At 40.0% G+C, this 24632-nt stretch overlaps 1 protein-coding gene across 3 annotated transcripts in view; it reads left to right on the top strand.

The window, feature by feature from the left end:
* The window catches only part of sulf1.L (sulfatase 1 L homeolog), a 91884-nt gene extending 67580 nt beyond the window's left edge, over positions 1-24304 (top strand). For 2 of the 3 annotated variants that reach the window (XM_041566489.1, XM_018268075.2), the window contains exons 12-20: positions 6687-6903; positions 10394-10694; positions 11626-11722; positions 13523-13617; positions 13964-14029; positions 14951-15123; positions 15704-15846; positions 15932-16055; positions 22290-24304. In XM_041566489.1, coding sequence (XP_041422423.1) covers positions 6687-6903; positions 10394-10694; positions 11626-11722; positions 13523-13617; positions 13964-14029; positions 14951-15123; positions 15704-15846; positions 15932-16055; positions 22290-23089 — 2016 coding nt within the window. In that variant the 3' untranslated portion in view covers positions 23090-24304. Of the gene's footprint in view, positions 1-6686; positions 6904-10393; positions 10695-11625; positions 11723-13522; positions 13618-13963; positions 14030-14950; positions 15124-15703; positions 15847-15931; positions 16056-16889; positions 16924-22289 lie in introns of all 3 variants that reach the window. The other variant, XM_018268077.2, reaches the window with a different exon arrangement.
* The last annotated feature ends 328 nt before the right edge of the window (positions 24305-24632 follow it).

The raw sequence follows: 24632 nt of genomic DNA on the forward strand, positions 1-24632 counted from the left end.
GCCAGTATTAAGCTTATTGCTCCACACAAATCTCTTACTAAAGAATTTCCTTTTTGCCACACAACCGATTAATTGCTAACCCCTTCACAAGCGCAGGATCGGTTGAGTTCTAATATAGATACGATAAATCTGCACTTTGTTTTGTGGTGCCTCCTGTCCATGTGTACCTGTGTATACTGAACCTTATGGTTGACAAGCAATTTGAAGCTAATGGTGTTAAATACTTTACACTAAATAATTCTTCATAACAGCCTTTTTGCCATCATGGCTCCTTACAATGACTGGCTACGAGTACTAGGACACCTCACAATAGCGGGTGAGCTCGGAACACAACATCTCTGTTTTACAACTAGTTGTACTTTTAGCTAATCGTGTTGAACAATGTTGAGGGTTCATGTGAATGTAATTATCTTATTGGAGTTTCCAACCTCTCAAAACAAGCACTCTACCATCTGGTTTATAGCAGATAACAGCTGGAGTTGGTTTGCTGGGCAGTGGGGTCAATGCCATTAATTAAAAAGAAAACGGCACTGGTGGCAGCTGTGGAATTATATATACCTTCTAAACTGCCACATGAACCATAATAATGCTCTCTTGAAATATAGCCGTGTATCCTTGCCTTTTGCGCATGCATTTGAGACAACCAGAATCCAAAAATTCAAACCAAATCTAAAACTAAGCTCTGTGTGATTATACAGGTATGGGATCCATTATCCGGAAACCAGAAAAGCGCCGAATTACGGAAAGGCCGTCTCCCATAGACTCCATAGACTCTAGATTTTATCCAACTAATCCAAATTTTAAAAAATGTTTTTCTTTATAGTAATAAAACAGTACCTTGTACTTGATCCAAATTAAGATATAATGAATCCTTGTTGGGAGCAAAAACAGCCTTTTGGGTTTGTTTAAAGTTTATATGATTTTCTAGTAGACTTATGGCATGAAGATCCAAATTAAAGAAAGACCGGCAAACACTAGGTCCCAAGCATTCTGGATAACAGGACCCATACCTGTACTGTGTTTCTACTCTGTGTTCTGCAAACCCATACCTCTATGAAAGGTACCTTTCAAAATGCTGTGCAAAAAACGTGCATAAAAACGATGTTTAATGATTAGTAAAGTAGTGTCGTTTAGGGACAAATAATAATTTACAGGAATAAGGAAAAGGTGTAGTCACTTTTGTGCTTGGGTAAACAAGTCTGACCATGGGTTATCTCCTACCGGGACCCGTTGTTTATAAGATGTATTGGTGCCCTTTCCTGCATTCATTAGCATAGTGGGGAAAAAAAACCTTAGGTAAATACTTTACAGACATTCTCAAATATTTAATACAATGTGCATAAAAGGGTAGTTTTGATGTGATAGTTTCTCCTTTAAGGATCACATGAGGGTTGGTCAGAGCTTGAGCTTCTTACCTTTGATGTGGAAAGCAAGCATGATAATCCCAGTGTACACGGTGCCTCTTACCTAGATTTAAATAGTGAAAATAATTTAGGAAGTTGATAAAGCTTTCCTAGCCTACATTATTTCCTTCTTTTTCCTGGGTATATTTAACCAGCCAACACTAACTCCCCTGAGTTTATAGACTTGTTTTGGCTGTATGTTCTATTATTTAACAATTCCTTACTTTGGTGCATTGAACAGCCTGCAATCCTCTGTTTCCTTCAGTGTATTCAAATGAAAAATTTCTTCTTTTTGTATATTACTCTATTCTGCAAACCCTCTTTCCCTTTATTCATATTGTCAGTTCCCCAATCCTTCCTTTTCTTGGCAATTTTTCTGTACCCTTGGTGTATTTCTGCACTATTTCATCCCTTTACTTGGGTTCATTCCCCCACGTTCACTTTTGAGCATTTCTTCCTTCCCCCAACCTAGTCGATAATTACTCAGATTCCCTTAAACCTTCACTTTGTTCTTTCTAATTCCTGTTTTTATTTCTCATTCAACTCCAATATCCTCTCCAACTTACTTCAATACACTATTATCACCCTCCTATTACTCCCTTTATTTTTGTACTTGTGTCTTCAATTATTTCGTTTTTTTTTGTCACTACATAAGGTATTATCCTTCACATGTATATTCTCACCAACTTCTTCTCTGTTAGGGTGGTGGCAGATGAGGAGATTAGTCGCCCATCCTCAAATCTTCCCGTCCTGTTTTACCACCGGCTAGAATACGAATCTTCGGGCAACTTTGGAAATGCAAATCAATCCCGCCGGTTTTCGTATTCTAGCCAGTGGGAAGGCAGTACAGGGAGATTAGTCGCTCCACAGAAGAGGAGATTTGTCACTGGGCTACTAATCTGCCACCACCCTAAACATTCTTTGTTTACTCACTTTTTTGCAAATTTGCCTCCCCAACATTCCTATACTACCAGTTAATGTCTCCTCATCACTCTTTTCTTAAAACAAATGATCCCGTAGTAATTATTTTCTCCCACTCACAATTGTTTTCTTCCAGTCAAACTGAAATTTCCCCCAACACTCATTTCCATGCTCTCAGCAAAAATTATACCAGCCCTCAAAATAAACATCCCTTGATGTTTTATCCCCACCTATAAATTGTCCCCTTTTCCAACCTGGCAGCAAAGATGTTTATTTGCCATTATTTTTAACGATTGCTTTGCATCCATATACACAATTAATACAAAAAGGCCCATTTTGTGTCGCTTCCTTTGTAATCAGGAGGAAGCAGAAGTCTCAAAGTTTGCCAAGCAGACACTCCACATCATTATTCTGTTATTCTTTTTTTTTTTTGTTGAATTATATTGTCATTTCAGGAAAGCATCATGTCCATATTCCTATAGTAATATTTTTGACAAAGGAAAAAGTCATTTGGTTTGGCTCAGAAGTCTGTTTTCCTTATGAAACTAATCTTTTTTTCCAACTGTTCATTTCTAAACTTCTTTTCCAAATCCAGCTGCACAGTTTGAGTAAATCCATACACGTCTGGGATTGCTTGGTGGAGGTGTTAGATGGTGAGCCAGATATTGGCAGAGAGCTGCTAGGCAAACCCTTCCTGACACCATAGACCACTTCAGCCTTTTATTTCATCAGTTTTCTCCTTTAGAAGTTTTTCTCCTTTAGAAAGGCTTTTTTCTTCTCTACGGTAAATCAGTGTAACATAGTAGATGAGGTTTAAAAAACAATACATCTGTTATTGATGTGCTCATTGACCCGAAACACGATGTGACCCACAGGTTGACCAACAGTTGGGCAGGTTCATGTTGAAATTTGGCCAACCTTTTGCAGGTTAGGGTTGGGTGTGGGTCAGACTAGGAAAGAACACTCCTACACTGCTCCCAAAGATTCGTTGGGGTATATTTATCAAAGAGTGAAGTTAGAGATCATCACAGTCCGCTAGTTTCCATTAATTTCTATGGGATTTTTAAAAAAGTATTTATCAGTGGGTAAAAGTGAAAGTTCATCCTTTGATAAATATGCCTGTAAAAATCCCATGGAAATGAATGGAGAGTGACGGAATTTCACACTAGTGGACTCTGGTGATCTCTAAATTCACTCTTTGATAAATATAGTATACCCCCATGTCTTGGAAGTAGAGATGTGCACAGGACTAGCATATAGAGTGAGATGAGATGGGTGCAGGTCCTACAATAGTAACCGTTTGCAGGTAAGGGTCAGGTGTGGGTTAAGGTTGGGTGCATGTTGAGTTTTTCCTCACCCGCACATCACTAAAGTCCATCAAGTTCAACCTCTTTGCCTAAGTGGAACCTGCCTAACTCTGATTCAGAGGAAGTATAGTTTACTTCAAAGGGACGAACCACATTTAGCCTTGGGCAGTGATTATCACCCAATAATGTGCATCGGCATACAACAGGCAAAAGTTTCATGCAGCACTTTGATGCTAATAGGAAGGAATCTGTTGTGTTGTCACAGGTGTTTGAGCCTAACCCTTATACTTTATTACCAAATCATACAGCGCTTTAGGGCATTAATCATCAATAAACATAACATAAAGTATAAAATCTCATGAAAAAGTCCAGCAAAAAAATCTTCACAATTTATTTTGCTACCCACACTTAAAAACACCCTAGACAGGGAGACAGAGGCACAAATAACAAAGGCAAATCAATGAGAGGAAGCATGAGATTTCAATAGAAACATTCCAAGCTTAGAACATTTCTGCCTCCAACCTCCTAAGACGATGGGCCAGTTCACTGCTACAACCTTAGCAAAATCTGTACCTATAGTGACCAATAAGACCTTTCAGTTATTTACTGTTATTAACAGATAAACCTCTTTAGATCTTATTTTATATTGTGTTTTTATACAATTTATGTTATTATTATTGGTTAATGAGAGGCATGCTTTTTTTTTTTTTTTTGAACAGTGCGCTGCATCATCTACGTTATCCTTCACTCTCCTACGCTTTTAAAGGGGAACTATAGCGACAATGAGAATTTAATATATGATTCATCATACTGAAATCAGAAACTTTCTAAATACAATCCATTAAAAATTCTGTACCATTTCTAAAATAATCAAGTTTATCTTCACTATCCCTCTCTCAGCATCTGTTACTCTTCATTCTGTCTTCATACAGCAGTTGAGTGTCAGATATTATTTGACAGTTAGATCCAATATATCTTATAGGTGGGCTTCTTTCCCAGCAGATGAATTAAAGCTCACCCAAATAAACTGATTCCAGTACAAAAAAAATCGAACAAAATAACTGCCTTTTGCACAAATTCTGCATGTAGAGAGACATCATGTCTGGTGATTTTAATAGAGCGACCTGTAATACATCTTCTAGGCAAAAGCAGCCCCCTTATAAGATATATTGGATCTAACTGTCGATGGATATCTAAAACCCAACTGCTGCATGAAGAGAGAATGAAGAGAAACAGATGCTGAAAGAGGAATAGTGAATATAAACTTGATTATTTCATAAAAAGTACAGAATATTTAATTTAATTGTATTTAGAAAGTTTCTTATTTCAGTATGAAGAAGCTTATATAAAAATTATTTTCTCGATAAGCCTAAGAAATACGCCTATGAATGGATGAGCGTTGGTGCAACTTACTCTTGACTTCCTGTGTTTGGAAATCTGTTAATAGAAAAGTTTAAAATGGACCTCATAGATTTTCTAAAACTAAAGTGGCCTGTAAATGGCAGGGGATTTTTTTTTCTGATTACTCTGAAAATGTAAACAGCCGTGAGGCATACATGAACATCGTGCAAGTGACTTGCTACTAGGATAGCGTGTATGCTAAAAGTGTTCCCTAACATATATCAGCTGTTGCCCTCAATGTGCTGGTTTGAAACCCTGTCCATAAATATAACTTGACTTTCCAACACTTGAGCTGACGGGAGTAATGTGATACTGCACATAGAGACATTTCAGCTGGTCTGGTGCAGAGGAAACGCCATACATCTTTCTAGGAAGCAATAGTTGTAAATTCTGTCAGCCCAGAGAGGTGTTAGCATGGAGCAGCAATTCATGTCAACTACTGTTTCTCATTTGCCAAATATAATTAGGATCCACTGGGTTAAGTATCTTCCCAGAAGCAATAGAGTAATATAATATCCCGTCGTTATCACTGTTAGCATTTCTGTAGCACATTTATTGAATAATTGCGAACCCCCATGCCTTTCTTACTACACATATGGTTACAACTTCACATGCTTACCTCTTGGGAAGCAGCTGTTGGATCCAGTCTGGAGCTACTTATCTGTCTGATCTTAGTAGTGCGAGTAGGGTAATCTGTAAAATACTCTTAGCTTTATTTTAATTTTTAATGAGAGTCTGGCCCAGGTGTGTGTGTGTGTGTGTGTGTGTGTGTGTGTGTGTGTGTGTGTGTGTGGCACCCTACAACACCTGTACAGGGACTGATAAGTGCAACACTTTGGGGCAGATTTATTAAGGTTTGAATTGAAAATTCAATCAAATCGAATTAAAATTTCGAGGTTTATCAAACCTTGCCCCTTTGAATTTGACTATTCGCCACCTAAAACCTGCAGAGTTCATGTATAGGTCAATGGGAGAGGTCCATTGACCAATTTGAAGATATTACCGACCCAAAAACTTGAATCGAATTCACTTCCCGACATTCAAGATTTGACTGGAATTTAGTCGAATTCGATTCAAGTTTTCGGGTCGGTAATATTAATTTGAGTTTTAGATATTCGATCTTTTTATTAAATAACCCCCCCACCTTATAAACTTGGATTATTTATTTTCTTTTTTCATCAAAACACACAATAGTTTGTTTGTATCTCCAGCAGCCAGGTTAGGAGGTGCCAATACCTCATGTGTGATATTTACAACGCACTGTATATCCAGAATTTCTGCCTAGACCCTAATAGAATTAGAATTTAAGGCACTGAACACCTTACATCCGTTGAAATAAATGACTACCTCATTAGACATTTATAACAAATATACCTACTGGCTCTAGTACAGGCATTGCTTTCAGAATAGGAGAATGTTCCCTTTGGATTTGTAGCCTCTAAGTGAAACTACTTAGAATGTCTTAAATGTCACTGTCTATTTAAGTGTTGTTAGTTCTAAACTTGTACCGTGTTCTATCTTATTCCCTATCCATCAGCATGTGTATTTCTTTCAACCCATAGAACCAAGTCAGATTTAATAATATTGAACTTGACATATTTGAAATGATGCTCACGGACTTCCCTGTAAACTGCATCCTTCTCATCCCTTGTAGAAATGGCAGTGCATTGAAGACATGTCTGGGAAGCTTCGCATTCACAAATGTAAAGGGTCCTCGCACACTATTTCACTAAAGAAGAGGACGCGGAGCATAAATTCAAAGGGCTATGGAAGCAAACATAAAGAGTGTGTATGTGGGGAAGCAGATTACAAGCCCAGCAGAAGTCAAAAGAAGAAACAGAGACTTTTCATGAGAACCCCCGGTGCTAAAAGTAAGTGCATCCAAGTTCTGCTACAGAGTAAACAGTATGGAGGCTATTTGGCAAAGCAATGCAGTTCAATTCTTTTTAAAGGTCATCAACAGTGATCTTTAATGTTGAATTTCATGGAATTTGAAATACTGCCCAATGCTACAATTTGCACAAAAATGGAACTTTGGTGGAAATGTTCTTACAAAGTTACCAGAATTCTGCGATTTTGCAAACCCATTTCTTAAGATGACAGAGTGGAGATGGAAGACATGATGGCAATACAGAGCAGAAACATGAGTTTACATATACTGCCCCTGTAAAATAGTAACCCAGAAACAGTATGGGATGTGTATGATTGCCTTAAAGGAGAAGGAGAGGCTCTATTTACTTGGGGGTGCCAAAAGTTAGGCAGATTGTATATACCTACCTCACACCCCCTGCCGGTGCTCCTATTGGCAGAAAACTGCACCGGCCCAGGATTCTTTCAGCGAGCACCACGGAGCGATCAGATTATATTTGCATTCTACACGTTTCACTGCATGGCCATGATGATGCCACAGAATAGTGATGTGCGGGCAGCCCGATACCCGCAGGTTCGAGACGACCTCACACCCCCCCTTTCCGGGTTGTGGACGGGTGCGGGTTGAGCTCTTCTGACTGCTCTCCCCGCCCATGACCTTACAAATGCCGACTTTCGGGTTGAACTCTTATAGACGCGCACCCTGCCTCTTGTGACATCATCGGCGGGCGGCACGGGTCTATAAAAGGAACCCAGAAGTCGGGCTCGGGTGGACTCAGGTGGAGGGAGGGCGGTGGAAAATCCAGACCGCACATAACTGCTGTAAAAGTTATACCTAGTTGATGACAGCTTATTGTGACATTTGTTACTTTGTCAGTAAACCAATAAATTGGTGTATTGTGTACGTGGGTTGGTACATGGGCAAATCCTTCTGCTAATTATTATCTCACAGTGGCCCCTAGTGGATTTCTGAAACAATTCTGTCATCTAAATGCCATTATTTATACTGCTAACACAATGCCAGTCCATAATGATAAACACTTAGACTTTCCCAGGGGAAAATGATTTACTAAATGTGTTAAATTTAGTTCTGCCCCTGAGACAAAATCAAAGAAACGAGTGTAATGTGGGAGATTAATGTGTTTCTTCCAAATGTCACTGATAATGGCTCCCACCTGTGGCCTGTTTGGTACTAATAAGGGCTGTCAAAATCCCCTCCTTTGCTTTTATAATAGTCTTGTGTGTGTGGAACTCTTCACATTGCCATAAAGGACCAAAGTCAACAACAAAGGGTACAAAGGCCATAGGCTATGTTTTCAGAATTTTAATTGGCGTCCTTAAAATATTCTTCACAACATCATATATTCTAAACTGTTTGTTAAATTCTGTATTTTAACCAGCAAAAAACAGTCCCTCTTTTGCGTTGGTGTGAATCTGTCTGTCTGTATTTCACTCAGGCCATTTTTCAATTAGCTTAATTGATCCTACTGATGTCAGAGCTCAGTTAAGGACAAAGGTTGGTCTAGTTAATGAAAGGCCACCAGATGTTTGGGTTACAGCTTCTAAATTATATGTGTACAGCTGCGCTAAGTGAGTTGCAGAGAATAACAGTGTGATGGATGGGAAACCTTATGAATCACATTAACTGTTTGTGTCTGAAGGGGGAAACATTACAGCTATGGCGTTTCAGTGATGATAATGGTAACAGCAACGGAGGGCAAGGCTGGCTTTTGATTTCCATGAATAATAAAAACAATATAGTTATATTTCCATTAAGTAAATTAGAGTGATAACTTTTCACATCCTGTTGTTACTTTTCTGCCTGTACAAGTCATGTATCCAGAGTTTTATCCATGCTGATGTCTTATATTGTTACTTTTTAGTGTGCTGTAGACCGTGTTAATATATGTCATTTGTGGATTGTGTGGACTTCTAATAATAGGATTGTATAGTCAAAATGAAATCTGGTTTGTGTGTGCATACTGCAGGTTAAAGAAGAAAGGGACAGAAAAGAATAAGTAATTCAAAGGCAACATAACCACTGAAAAATCCTTTGAAGCACTTAAAATTTAGTTGGCAATGCCATAGATGCTATGAAGCAAATACAGGAGGGGTCGGACTGGCCCGGGACACCGGGAAAAACCTGGTGGGTACCCGACCCTCATGGGCCCCCGCCATGTCAGTCCCCCTCTTCCGATCTCCTGCGCGAAAGGAGCCGCAGGCGCACGTCTCCTTTCGCGTATTCACGCGGCGCAGCTCTTTTTGCACATGTGCGGCATCGCAGGAGGGGGGCCCTGGACAGGAATCCCGGTGGGCCCCGGGCCCCCCAGTCCAACCCTGAATACAGGTATGGAACCTGTTACCCATAATGCTCAGGACCTGGGATTTTCCGGTTAATTTGGATCTCTATACTATGTCTACTAAAAAAATATTTAAACATGAAATCAACCCAAATAGGATTGTTTTGCCCCCTTAGTTGGGATCAAGTACAAGGTATTGTTTTATTATTACAGAGAAAAAGGTTGGTTTTTTTTCTTAAATTTAAATTATTTGATTAAAATGGACACTAAGGGGCACATTTATTTAGGGTCGAATATCGAGGGTTAATTAACCCTCGATATTCGACTGCCGAACTAAAATCCTTCGACTTCGAATATCGAAGTCGAAGGATTTTGCGCAATTTGTCCGATCGAACGATTCGAAAGATTTTAATCCATCGATCGAAGGATTATCCTTCGATCAGAAAAGTGTTAGCAAGCCTATGGGGACCTTCCCCATAGGCTAACATTGGCCTCGGTAGGTTTTAGGTGGCGAACTAGGGGGTCGAAGAAATTTTTAAAGAGACAGTACTTCGATTATTGAATGGTAGAATATTCGAATGATTTTTAGTTCGGATCGTTAGATTCGAAGGGCGTGGTCGAAGTAGCCAATTCGATGGTGGCCTCTATTTTCCTCTATTCCTTCACTCGAGCTTAGTGAATGGGCCCCTAAGGGAGATGGTGTTCCCGTAAATTGGAGCTTTCTGGATAATGGGTTACTGGATAACGTAACTGATACATTTAGTATAAATGTGAGACCAGAGCACAGCAAGAACAAGTTAGTTCAAACACAAAGTTAATTAGATTGCAATGTCTCTGTAAGTTAGGGTAATGGCACAAGGTGGATTTCTAATGTCTTGCCCCGCAGGCAGTTTATAGCTTTAAGGGAGGTGGCAGTTAGCAGTTTTTTAAGAATAATTAGAAAGTGAGCATGTGGGGAGAATGGGGGGCTGTTTTCTGCACTTTGCCCCCACACTTGTTGCTACAAAACACTCAGGTGAGAAAACACTCTAAATGGCTCCCTGTGTCAATGCCTTTATTTTTTTTATTTTGGACCCTTTTTTGAAGTCTCAAATCCAATACTCTCATCATTTGTACCATTTGTCATGGAACAGTTTTTGATTGGGATTATCAAATACCTGTAAAGATCACCTTATTCTTTGGTCTCCTGCAGAATTCAATCCTCGTTTTGTCCACACTCGACACACACGCTCACTTTCTGTTGAGTTTGAAGGTGAAATCTATGACATAAATCTGGACGATGAAGAGGACCACCAGTCTTCCCAGCTACGAAGTATCACTAAGAGGCATTATATTTCTGAGGAGGAAGTAGGTGGTGATGAAGATGATGATGACAATGGAGAAGACGAGGAAGATGAGGAGTATATGACCACTATTCCCGACAACGATGAGTTGATGTTAGCTGATGGAGTGATTAGTGCAAGCCAATCTGCATCAGTCAGAGTCACACATAAGTATGTTTTGTTTGTTTTGCTGTTCATTTGTTTTTTAGCATTTACCCTTAAATTGAAGAGATTATTTGTTCTATTGGCCAAACACAAGCATTTTGTAATATGAATGAGAATATCATTTCTTTCAAGGAGACATGGGATAAATAAAAAAACACTAATTGTGTAGGCAATTATGAGTAATATATCAGATTTCTTTTACATGGGGTTAAAAATTAACAATATCTTTAAAAATAGCCTCTTTATTGGAGCTCCTATAGATGCTCACTGGTCCCTGTCCTAAATGAGGGGTGGGCGTGTCCTAACTGTCCCTGGTGGAAGGAGGGGAACAGCCAATCACAGCCCTGCTGTCACACAAGCAAAGACAGGCTTCAGTTCCCTATCAGGTCCTGCTAGATGCTGATTGGTTCCCGTCCTACAATGCAGTGAGCTGAGTGCCGCTGGCTCCCCTAGATAGCCTGGGAATTAAGGGAGCAGGAAGAGAAGGGAGGGATTATTAGGGTTTTTGCGGAAATATTCAATAAACCAGCATGAAACACTACTTTTTTTTTAACACAATTCTTCTATTCCCATTCGTTTTTTTTTTAACTTGTCTTTCTTTGAAATAAAGGTTATACATTCAGTCGGTTGCTTAGTGCCGATAGGGTTTAACCCAATAATAAAGCCGAATGTAAAAGATGGAATCTAGTCTGGGAAAAAGGATATCGGCACACGAGGCATTAGCGTTGCTCGTTTATTGTGCAGAAATGTAATGTTTCGGGGACACGCCCCTTTGTCAAGCATTAAATTGCTTATGAAAGATGGAATCTAGGCCATTTTCGTTTATTATATAAAAATATGATGAAGAATTATCATTTCTGTTGCCATTTTTTTGACCGCTGTTCACCATGTGAAATTCAGTGAAATTTATTAATCTCCCATTCACTTTCTTGCTTAGGTGTTATATTCTTGCCAATGATACTGTACATTGCGAGAGAGAATTGTATCAGTCGACCAAAGCCTGGAAGGATCACAAAGCTTACATTGATAAAGAGGTGAAGTTCACCCACATCTTTTCTTCTGAGTCGCATGTTATATCTCATTGTACGTTTCTCCAGAGAACAGTAGAACACTGCAGGTCTGTTCTCTGCACAGGCACCAGCTTTCAATGATTGCAGTTGTTACAAATACTTCAAGATATGATTATACTAGGTGCAAATCACCTAGAATTTTAAGTAAAATTTTTTTTTTATATTTAAAGGAGAAGGAAAAGCTAAAATTAAGTAAGCTTTATCAGAAAGGTCTATTTAAATACACCAGTAAACCCTCAAACTAATGCTGCTCGGAGTCATCTGTCAAAATAAACACCAAATTTCTTTCCTTCTATTGTGTATACATGGGCTTCTGTATCAGACTTCCTGTTTTCAACATAAACTTCCAGGGCTAGGGCTTGAGCATGCTCAGTTTGCTCCTCTCCCCCTCTCCCCTGCTGCAATCTGAGCCCAGAGCTATGAGTGAGCAGGGAATGGCTCAGGCTTGACACATACACAATCAGTCTTTTGTTAAGTTAATCACACACTGATTTAGGAAACACTTTTCTTGCTAAATAAAAGTACCTTCTTGTGCATAATGTTCAAATTTTCTTTGACGTTCTGGTATGTGCCATGACAAGCCTCCCAAAGCTGAAGGCCACTGCACTACAGAGAAGCTAGAGGCCCTTCTACATTAACTTGCTGAAGTCAAGGAAAGCAATTAAAGAACCTTATAGACTTGTCAATTGTTGGTGCTGAGTAAAACCATCCAAGCATTCTCCCTGAATCTCTGATTTATGCTAAGCCCCATAGTACAGCTCTTTTTCTATTGAACTTTTTGCCCTTTCCTGTACTTCTAGACAGGGCAGCCACGCCGCACTTTCTCGATTAGCCGGGCCCCCCCTGCTTTCTGAGAGCTGCTGACTTCGGGAAGGCAGGGCGGGAGCACAAGGGGAGGTATCTTCTGTCCATTACTTCCCCTTATTGGTCACTGAGTTTAAGTCCCGGTTGAGCTGCTCAGGGATTGGATAGCAGAGGTTTGAATTTCTCCTCCAGCTCATCCAATCACCATGCAGCTTTACCAGGACTTGAAATTCTGTGACCAATAAGGGAAGAAAATGCTGTCACTGGAAGAAGATGCAGCCACCTGTGCTCCCCTCCTCCCTTCTGTAGTTGGCAGCTCACTGACAGCAGGTGGGTCACACTAATGAAGTAGTGCAACATGGCAGGGCCCCCCTAAAGGTAACCCTTTGTGGTCCCTGTTGTGTGGTGGGGCCCTGGACACAAAATTTCTTTTAAACTACTGGGGGGGCAAGATTTTTTACATGGACGTTTAAGGGGGGCCCTGGCCACCAATTTTCTTATAACGTGTGAGGAGGGGGGCCCTGGCCACCAATTTTTTCCCCATGTGGGGTCCTAGCCACCAATATTTTTTAATGGGGGGCCCTGACCACAAATGTTTTTTTCAATGGGGGGGGCCTGACCACCAATATTTTTTTATTAACATGTGGGAACCACAGCCATTAATGTTTTTGTTTTGTTTTTTAGTGGGGGGTGGACCTGTGGAGTGGGGAGGGCAGACCTGTAGGCGGGGCTTGTGGTGGGCGCAGCCCAGGGGGAACTGGAAATTTGTTTGTATGGGGCCCTGCGATTTCTGATGGCGGCCCTGCTTCTAGATGACAGCTTAATACATGGAATACTCAACAGAAAAATATGTTCACCTTTGTTTTGGTGGAAAATATTCAAGATAATATTCTAATGTCAAACTGGTGTATATTACACATATATATATTGTAATGCTAATATCACTGTGTACTTTTACAGATTGAAGCTCTTCAGGATAAAATCAAGAATTTAAGGGAAGTACGAGGACACCTCAAAAGGAGAAAACCTGATGAATGTGACTGCAGTAAGCCTGGGTGAGTGTGGAAAATGTTCACTGAAATGTTTCAATAGTGGAAAACTGGTATTGGGGAGAAGGTCTCTTTGTTTGCATGTGTATGCTTAGAAGTTTAGATATATCTGGTCCTAAAATAACATTAGAGTCACAGGTTAATGTCCAGAAGTAACTACATATCTAAACTACATATCTAAAAACCTATAATACAATTCCATTTAAAAATAATTTCATGATCAAAATCTTTGTTTTTACGAGTAAACCTTATCAAATATGAAGGCATGCAGAACGTATGAGTTAACTGGTTAAAAATTGTTCTACCTCATTCCCCGTGATGACCCTGATTATAATGCCTTATTGTCTTGCAGGTTTTACAAGAAAGAAAAAGGGGTGAAAGTGCAGGATAGGCTAAAAGGCCGCATGCACCCATTTAAGTAAGTATTGTTTTATGTTTGAATGTTAAATTATCCTGTATGTGTTCGTTTGAAATTAGAGCTCAACACATTAAAGTTCTAACACGTTCTATTCATTCCTATGTGATTTTTAGTGGTGTATTTATAAAGTGGTGAATTCAGCTATTGATAAATATGCCTCTAAAAATCCCATAGGAACGAACAGAAAGTGATGGAGCTCTGTTGTGAGCTCTAATTTCATACATTGATCAGTCTGCTCCTAATATTACTCCATTCTGCACTTAGGGGTACATTTATCAAAGAGTGCAGTTCCGCCACTAGAGTGAAATTCCGCAGCTCTCCATTCATTTCTATGGGATTTTGAAAGGCGTATTTATCAATGGGTGAACGTGAAAGTTCACCCTTTGATAAATACGCCTATAAAAATCCCATAGAAATGAATGGACAGTGGCGGAATTTCACTCTAGTGGCGGAACTACACTATTAACTTCACTCTTTGATAAATATACCCCTTAGTGCTCACCTTCTACCTGCAGCCACTACCCATTACTGCCATATTTTGGAGTTTTCCGGGTATAATGTGATCAGTTGTGCATCACATTATAAAAATAAACATACACAAAACACAACTTCAGCCATAGATATTATATAATGTTTTTATAACTACTGACGCCTGCCACTGAAGTTCATTTAGGTCAGGGGGTCTTCTTTGGTCATGGAAACAGTGTGGAAATGAGTGAGAAGCCATTGGGTTTTCTTCAAACTGACACATTGAAGTTTTGAAATAGGAAATTGCTCTTACGGAATTGCGTTTGGAGGGGTGGTATGAAATGATATCTGTGGGTTGTAAGATGATACACTTGATTTCCGGAGTAGTCTGTGGATTATGCTTATTTGATAAGGGCACTGGATTATCATTTTCCATTTGTAATTTATTTATAGGGATGGTGTGCAAGATGTAGACAATAAATTTCAGATATTTAAAGAGAACCGCAAGAAGAAAAAGGAGAGGAAAGAGAAGAAACGTCAGAAGAAGGGAGAAGAGTGCAGCCTTCCTGGGCTGACTTGCTTTACTCATGATAAAAACCACTGGCAGACAGCACCATTCTGGAATTGTAAGTATCAGTGAGTGCTGGGCTTTATAGAAAGAACAACATACATTTTGAGACTTGTTTATAAAAGGGTAAAAATACACTTCTATACAAAGTTCTCTGAAATTTCTCAACTTAAATGGGTGTGACACTATTTTATAGGAAATTTGGTAAAGAAACGTCTTCACAGTGATGCAGTCCTTCAATGTTTTCCAATATCTTGCTTGGAGGGTTCTTTCTCCAGTTCCAGTGTCTCACCACAAAGTAGAATCTTTACCAATGATACTAGCATAGTGGTCTGGGAAGAAGATATTGGCATTACCATTGCAGGGAGCACCCTGCACGTTTATTGTGCGGAAATGCAACGTTTCGGGTGCTCCCTGCAACGGTAATGACTTGTGTGCCGATATTTTCTTCCCAGATCAATTATGAAGTTGATGGATCCTCTAATATTGTGCATCGGGCTGATCTTTCCAAGGGTGTGCGACTGTTCTAATTGCTTATGTGAGACTAGCATAGTGGCGCCATATAGATTTAAGACGAGCAGCATTTGAGTGGTTAACGTTTCTTATTGTCCGACTTCACCTCATTCCTGTCATTACAGCGGGATCATTTTGTGCCTGTACGAGCTCCAATAACAATACCTACTGGTGTTTGAGAACCATCAATGAGACTCACAATTTCCTGTTTTGTGAATTTGCCACCGGCTTTCTGGAGTACTTTGATATGAACACTGATCCGTATCAGGTAACCACTTGCTTTCCAAGCACCGTTTCTAAATAACATTGGCTTTATAGTCTGTAATGTATTCGGTTCTCTCTCCCCATGTCAGCTAACAAATGCCGTGCACACCGTTGAAAGAGGAATTCTGAATCAGCTTCACATACAATTAATGGAATTGAGAAGCTGTCAAGGTCACAAGCAATGCAACCCACGGCCCAAAGGCTTAGAAGCAGGTAATTAAGTTCTATCAATCTCATTCCTATCACACACACACATTTGATTTGTTCTTGCAGCTGCTTGCCTCTCGCATTCTCGCTGTGTGTGTGATAACTGCAGATTTTCAGGTTCAGCCGGTGTTGCTGGTATGTTATTCAGTAAGGAAGCTGCTTCTCTGGATGGTCATCTGCAGTTCACAAAAGTAATGAATTTCATTGAAGTAACTTAATTTAGCCATTTCCATTACGGGCTCCGGCATCCATAAAAACGTTATTGTTAGGGTTTCTGTTAGTAAAAAGGAGCGGACCGAAGCCTTAAAGGACCATAATACATACCAAAGCTTAAAACACAACACACGTTTATTAAAGTATCTTCAATAAAATATGTAGGATACCTTCTACCAGTGGCTGGAAATGGTGTCACTTGGTCACTGAGACTGCAACTGATACAGAGTCAATAAGAAGCATATAAAATAGACCAAACCTGCTCAGAATGGTGGTGCTTTTGCAAGATGCATTGGTTTTACAGCTAACCACTAGTCTAAATAAAGCCACTAACCTGCTGATAACCCTGGACCTTTCTACTCGCCCCAATCATTTTGTGGGTTTTTTTTTGGCTTAGAGCTAAGCAGCGTCTTTGTTTATTTGAAGAATGCATTGTGACATGCATAACAAAAACACAATCGGCTCTGTGACAGACTAGGTTGCCTTTTAATACTTTTTTTTTTTAACTTGTTAATTGGATCAGAGTCGTTTTATAACCTGACCCAGTTGCTCCTCTCTTAAACTGCTGTGCAAGGAAAATCAACTTTGTGAATAACAAAACGTTACTCTTGTATTTTCCTACATCAGGAAGTAAAGATGGCGGAAGTTCTGATCTGCACAGGTATTCGCCCTTTTTTATCTATTCTTCTCAAGCGGCTTCTTTCCAAATAATTGCATGATCCAGCCCATTCCAACTAATGTTTGTATTCTGTCATGTGACACACGGCGTAGCTCTTGGTGCATGCAAACTCTAACCATGGTCATCTGTAATTCAGTCACTGGTTTCAGACCCACCCACTGTGCATTTAACATGCCTCCTTGTCACAGCAAGAATTCACTCATTAAACGCATTCCATGCCTGTGGTTTTGATTTTCTGCATAGGACTCATCTCATAATCAAACATTTACCCACTGCCACATCACTTGATAGAAAATAAGGTGCTTTGTGTTTTCCCTTTAACTGTGGTTTGTTTCTGCGTTATCCATATTGTTTATCTCCGTGTGGTGACTGTAATTAAACCTACATTTGTTTTATAAATATATATATGTGCGTGTGTGTGTGTATATGAATATACATATTACAATAAGAATTCCAATAGGGAAAGTACCAAGTTGTTAAAGGGATACTGTCATGGGAAGACATGTTTTTTTCAAAATGAATCAGTTAATAGTTCTACTCCAGCAGAATTCTGCACTGAAATCCAATTCTTAAAAGAACAAACAGATTTTTTTTATATTCAATTTTGAAATCTGACATGGGGCTAGATATATTGTCAATTTCCCAGTTGCCCCCAGTCGTGTGACTTGTGCCTGCATTTTAGGATGGAACTACTTTCTGGCAGGCTGTTATCACTCCTACTTAATATAACTGAATCAGTCTCAGTGGGACTTGGCTTTTAGGGTAGGGACACACTGGACGATTTGGGGAGTTTTAGTCGCCTGGCGACTAATCGCCGCGACTTTTCTCCCCGAATGCCTCCCCTCGCTCTGCGCCTGGCTAAAATGAAAAATCGCCTGCGCTAATCACACGCGGCGATTCGTTTTCCGAAGTCGCCCGAAGTTTCCTCGTGAGGCAACTTCGGGCGATTTCGGAAAACGAATCGCCGCGTGTGATTAGCGCAGGCGATTTTTCATTTTAGCCAGGCGCAGAGCGAGGGGAGGCATTCGGGGCGAAAAGTCGCGGCGATTAGTCGCCAGGCGACTAAAACTCCCCAAATCGCCCAGTGTGTCCCTACCCTTACTATTGAGTGTTGTTCTTAGATCTACTAGGGAGCTGTTATCTTGTGTTAGGGAGCTGTTATCTGGTAACCTTCCCATTGTTCTGTTGTTTGGCTGCTGGAGGGAAAGGAAAGGGAGGGGGTGATATCACTCCAACTTGCAGTACAGCAGTAAAGAGTGATTGAAGTTTATCAGAGCACAAGTCACATGACTGTGGGCAGCTTGGAAACTGACAATATGTCCAGCCCCATGTCAGATTTCAAAATTGAATATAAAAAAATCTGTTTGCTCTTTTGAGAAATGGATTTCAGTGCAGAATTCTGCTGGAGCAGCACTATTAACTGATGTGTTTTGCAAAAAAAAACATGTTTTCCCATGACAGTATCCCTTTAAGAACCACCCAGTAATTGTAGTGGATTACCTGCTATCATGGCCCGGCACTTCTCTTCTTACAAAAAAAATTCTTGGGATACTGTTTGCGTCGCCATTTTCCTTTTGTACTTCCTGGTGTCCAATTCTAATAGTGCATATGCAGTACAGAAATATGTTGAAAAGTTCTGTATTACGCATGCACTTTCCCCAAACCCCAATGGGCGATGTCTGGAAGCAGCGTGGTGCTCCACGAACACTACTAGGATCACTGCGGGAGCCTAATTTACTGACTTTACCTTTTCTTCTCTTTTAAAAGAAGGTACAGTATGTGAGTATTACAGGCCAATAGAATAAGGACAAATATACAAAGAAACATGGATGTGTGTGCTCCTATGTGTAACTAAACATAGATAGGAAAATGCACAGCCAATGTTTTCCATTTAAACTTAAACCTTAACTGCTTGTCTACAAGGGGAGTGTGTGTTTATGTGAATGGTACATTGCAGCCCCCAAATCCCTCTTACTGAACGTGCACCTGGTAGATTAATATATATATATATATATATATATATATGTAATTTTTTTTTTGCATAAAAACTATTATTGTGTGTAGGTACATAAAAAAAGTGTAAAACAACAACTGTATTGTAACCATTCTCAGCAATTTGTAAATATGCAACTTTCCTGTTTCATCAATGTAATAAAATAACGTGGTTATAGATCATGTAGGTATGGGGGGGGGGGGTTCCGGATAAGAGATCTTTGCGTAATTTGGATTAATTATATCTTAGTTTGGATCGAGTACAAGGTACTGCTTTATTATTACAGAGAAAAAGAAAATCATTTTGAAAATGTTGAATTATTCAATTAAAGTGGAGTCTATGGGAGATGGCCTTATCGTAATTCTGAGCTTTTTGATAATGGGTTTCCAGATAATGGATCCCATACCTGCGTAGCTCAACATACATCATATGAACAGCTGTGCAGTACAAACATGTTCTATATATCAGAAAATGTAACTTTTTTTTCTTTTGTGCTCTATTTTTGGAAACAATTGAAGGTCATGATTTGATATAGTTGCCATGCAGTAATTGCCTTTGGTGAGATTGTTCCCTGCAATGGTTTCTTTCCATCGTATCTGTAGGAATTGTCGCTGAGTAAGAAATGATCACTTGCACAAGGAGGCATAACTCTGTGCTCTGCTAATATTTGCCCACTGGACAGTCTGTTTGGTCACTTTATTGTTGGTCATAATTCTGTTGTGTTTGTGGCGCAATGACTCCTGGGACCCACGCTCGTCACTGTGCATGAGTGACATTCCTTGTTACACGGACTGGAACAGCACTAATATTTTCCCTAAGTCGCTGCCAATGATAACAGCTGGGGAATTTCACATACCATTTCTGTTCTACAATCTTCCCTGGTATTAGACGCCACAGAGAGACATAGATTGACTGCACATAAATGGTTGAACTGCGGTTATCTGTGGTTCTTCTGTAACACTGGCAGAGAGTTCTTGGTTTTATTGAGACACTGGAACACTAGGCCGGAACTAACCCTCCCCCCCCAATAACAAAACCCCCATCTACTACCCTAGATAGGCCCCTTCCTGCTTCCTACCCGCATACTGCATTATTCCAGAAAGTGCCCCTGGCCAGCATGCTCGCTTATTTATGCAGAGTAGCTCAGCGGAGGTCATGGGCGCCATCTTCCGGGTCTTCTTTGGTAAGGGGGATGCCGTATTTGGCGCAAGCGCAGTTGGAGGAATCTGGTATTCGTACCAACTGCGCATGAGCTGAAAAATTCCGTCAATTGCCGTAGGGAAGGAAGAGGATCCCATGGTGCCCATGAGCTCCGCTGTGCTTCTTTGCATAAAGTGAGCATGCTGTTCAGGGCAATTTTCTGGAATAATGCACTATAAGGGTAGGAAGCAGGGAGGGGGGACAATCTAGAGTAGTAGATGGGGCTTTTTCTTATGGGGGGGTTCAATTATCCTTTAATGTATTTGTGAAGGCTGTGTTTGCTCGGCTCCCTTGTTCGTCCACTCAAGGGGACATCACTAATTCTAGAAGATGTTGGAATAAGATCAGAAATGACTTTGTCCATAGTTATGCTATGGAGAATTTGCCAGCATAGTTTCTGTGTACCATCTGATCTTGATCCAACTACTTCTACTGTACATGTTACAAAACGCTAGGAATGGAGAGCAAGAACAGGCAACTGGCAAGTAAAGCTCAGAGTTGGGAATTGCATGACATCTCTGATAATGAGCTAGACTAGTTTCACTATTGGAGCCCATAGAAATGGATCAATAACATGCAGTATATATAATCCGCTAATAAAAATGTGACCAAAATTGGTTGGGGTAGTGGTACATATTTATATTGGCCATTGTGCTGCTTTTACCTAGTTTTCTTCATGGCTGGACCATGAGGTTTTATACAGTATGTAATACAGTATGTAATTAATAAATCTAGGACATCCATTTATGTGAAAGACCTAGGGCACACTAGATGTGGGGTATCGAAGAAGACAGTTCAATATTTGTTCTATAGGAAAGAGACACAAATAAGGAAGTTGGTAAGAATCAAGAGGCTGGTGTTTACACTTAGTTGAAGTTTTTGAGTAAATGTGTAAACTTTGTGGGGCAGAACAATATCCGGACTAGTACAAGTAAAATACACATACTACACACGCCCAGTTCCTGGCAAATCCCAGAGGGGCTGCTGTAAGATGCCATAGACCAGGGATCGCCAACCTTTTGAACCCGTGAGCAACATTCAGAAGTAAATGGAGTTGGGGAGCAGCGCTAGCATGAAAAATGTTCTTGGGGTGCCAAATATGGTCTGTGATTGGCCATTTAGTAGCTCCTATGTGGATTGTCAACATACATTGACGCTCTGTTTGGCAGTGCACCTGTTTTTTATACAACCAAAAGTCTGGGATTCAAAAATAAGCCCCTGCTTTGAAGCCACTGGGAGCAACATCCAAGGGGTTGGAGAGCAACATATTGCTCACAAGCTATTGGTTGGGGATCACTGCCATAGACCGTCACTATTTATTGGGCTGGTGGAAATCATTTTAGGCCTCTCTGTACTTGAAAGGCCAAGGCTTATTTTGAATTCCAGGGTATCTTTACATTATATCAGTGACCCTTAATGGGTCAATTGGACCTTCAAAACCCAAGGGAAAAAGTGTTACAAAAGTGTTTAATAAATAAATAGTAAAAATGATAAACGTTTGGTGATGCAGCCCAACCAGTGGGCATATTAGGGCACCCAAGGGTCACTACTCCCAGGGCATGGCACATCTCACATTTCATGCTGCCGGTCCTTTTGCCAGTGGATGAATGTAGTCTCTTATATGGAGGAACAGCCAGAAACTCCTCTTAAGAACAGATACTTCACTTGAAATTAGCCAAAAGCCCAATAATCTTCCCCTAATATTATAGCTGGACACCTCTCCTTATGATATTACTGAATGGCATGAGTTTCTTTTGGAATTTTTGCACCTGGCTTTTTCAGGGGTCTGGGGTGGACCTATTAAAAAATTGGATTGTGATTCCTGCAATTTACTCACCATCTGGTACTGTCTTATTACAGGTTAATAGCAAATCAGTCAAAAACAAAGAATTATTTTTATCAGTAGGTCATTTTGGGAAGTTGCATTTTAAATATTTTTGGTAATGGGTTTGTAGATGAAAGATTGCATATATGTACATCATTAGAGGAGTCGTTTGAACACCAACTAATACATTTGTTTTTGAATTCTGCTTCTGTGCCTGCGACACCTCGTGTTCTCTCTGCTTGCTCATACACATTCAGCGTTTTGGGAGTTCAATGCATTTGCTTTTGATTGACTTTAAAAAGCCCATTAAGTTTTGTTTTATTATTGCAGGGGACATCTATGGGACAGATGGGAGGGCTAACTTGCCAAATTTCACAGAGGATGTTGACTGGAAAGGACTGGAAGATTTGTACAGCGTAAATGAAACTTTATATGGATACAGAAACAACTATAGACTTAGTCTGGATGACTGGGCTAATTACTTGAAGGATGTAGATAGAGTTTTTGCACTGCTGAACGGTAACTCTAAACAAACTAGAAGAAATGAGACTTTGGTTACTCAACCAGATGGTTTCTCAAATGCATCACGATATGAAATGACCTCTGCAGAGTCTGAAGAAGAATTCAGTGGTGCAGCTGCAGAAGACAGAGAACCTGTTACAGAAACAAACTTTAGTGCTTTGAATATGAGCATAGCGGTATTTAATAACGAGAAAAAACTTGAAACGGTCAATGATTTTCCCGAGCAGACAGATTTGAACCAGCCACTCTGGAGCAACAAAAACACAGAAAGGTCAACGGCTGTAGCTCCCGACCCTTATGAAGTGGAATTCAGTGGCAATGGACTAACTGAGATGGAATCCAAAAACACCTTTCATCTGCAGACAGATATTTATCTCTCTACAGAGCGTCAACAAGACAGGAGTCTCACGAGTGGAGACATTTTTGAAGATCAAGTATACCTTCCCATTGACTCAAAGCCGGTTCACCAAATGGCTTTACCCGCACTACAACTAGACAACTCGAAAAACCTGGAAACCACGAATAACATGTCTCTCTTGTGTTATTCAGAGGAGATCTCCAAGGACAATGTAGAAGGCAGTGCCTTATCCCCACTTTTGTCTGATTAGAATGTTTCTCAGCAACATAACCATGGGCACTTGACATTCCAAGTTTTTTCAGACCATGTGACCATTGAACATTTTATTCCCCACAGTGTTATTGTTTGTATGGCACGGTGTGAGACTCCTATGGCTTGTGGGATAAACCACCACATTCACTTCTGATGTCCTTCACCAAATGGGTTGGCTTTTTCCCTACTAAATATATATATGTGTGTGTGTGCTCTTTTTCTAACCACTGGAATTTCTTGATATCACAATTAAGTTGTTGCACTTTCAGAAACGTTTAGCACCATATTTACCCCTTAATTCCGTTTTGTTTACTTTTGGTGGCATAGAGATATCGAAGGCACATTGTGGAAGTAAATAACTTTTTTTTTTTTTTAAAACCATGTTTGAACATCACACCAGAACTTACCTTTTGTTGTACAGGCAAAAATGACCCCCCGACTGGCCCCGTTGGAAAGGTTATACAAGAAAAGCCACTGGGAAATGTTCTACTCTACTCCAGTTGCTCCTACACAATGAATGTTGCATACAAACAGCAGCTTGGTGCTTAACCTTCAACTTTTTGCTAGAGATAAACCTCTTGTTACACCAGCGTGGCACATATTGTAACTTTAGCTTCACTTATAATAAACACATAATAGTTCAGCCTCTTCCCAAGAGAAAATGCCGATCCTTCAGTCCGCGTGGAACTTATGTCTTGTTCTTGTCAATCAGCAGGTTGTCCAAGGATTTTTATGATCAATGCATTTGTCCTTCATCATTACGCCTGTGGGGTTTGAGCTTAGTGAGTAGCAGCGGAGTTCAAACCTCACAGGTTTCTGAACCGTATTCTGTATAAAGTATTCAGAGGGCGGTGGTTGCAATGCACTGCAGGCCCCTGGGAAAAAATAGGCGATGTAACTTATAGGGCAGTGCTTATATCAGGAATGGCAACCCCACAGCCTCTCTTACGTAGATGCCCTATGTACATATGGTAAACACAATGACTTGTGGCTGTACACATACAAGTGTGAGATGACAGAACAATTTATTTATGGTTATGAATGATGCTTTTTTTTTTTTTTTTTTTTTGTAAATAGCTTTAAGATGCTTAGGTTTCTGTGTTTTTTTTAATCATGTATAGAATTCTGTTATACTTTTATAGAACAATTCTGACTTCAGGAAAGTCACGAAGCAAGATTTCTTTAAATAAAAATGTGTTCATTTTTAAAAATTGCCAGATTTTAAGCAAAAGGGTGTGGTTTGTTTGTTTTTTTTCCTGCGCACATTTGTTGAAGCCCTATTGGTGTGTTGGTCTGATTGTGAGAACGAGGTGAGGGATGGGGTGTGGAGTCACGGCCCCTGTTGGTATATAATTAACCACTTTCTGTTCTGCAATCAATTACAATGGAGTAAAAATGAGGATTTACCAGTAAATGTTTGGAATGTCAGTTTTGAGAATGGACACTATAGGGTTCATTTACAACTCAAGCACACTGGGCAACTTTCCACACTGGGGCTCATTTATCAACACTGGGCAAAATTGCCCATGGGCTGTTACCTA

The sequence above is a fragment of the Xenopus laevis genome, chromosome 6L, assembly GCF_017654675.1.
Source record: "Xenopus laevis strain J_2021 chromosome 6L, Xenopus_laevis_v10.1, whole genome shotgun sequence".
Lineage (NCBI taxonomy): Eukaryota > Metazoa > Chordata > Amphibia > Anura > Pipidae > Xenopus > Xenopus laevis.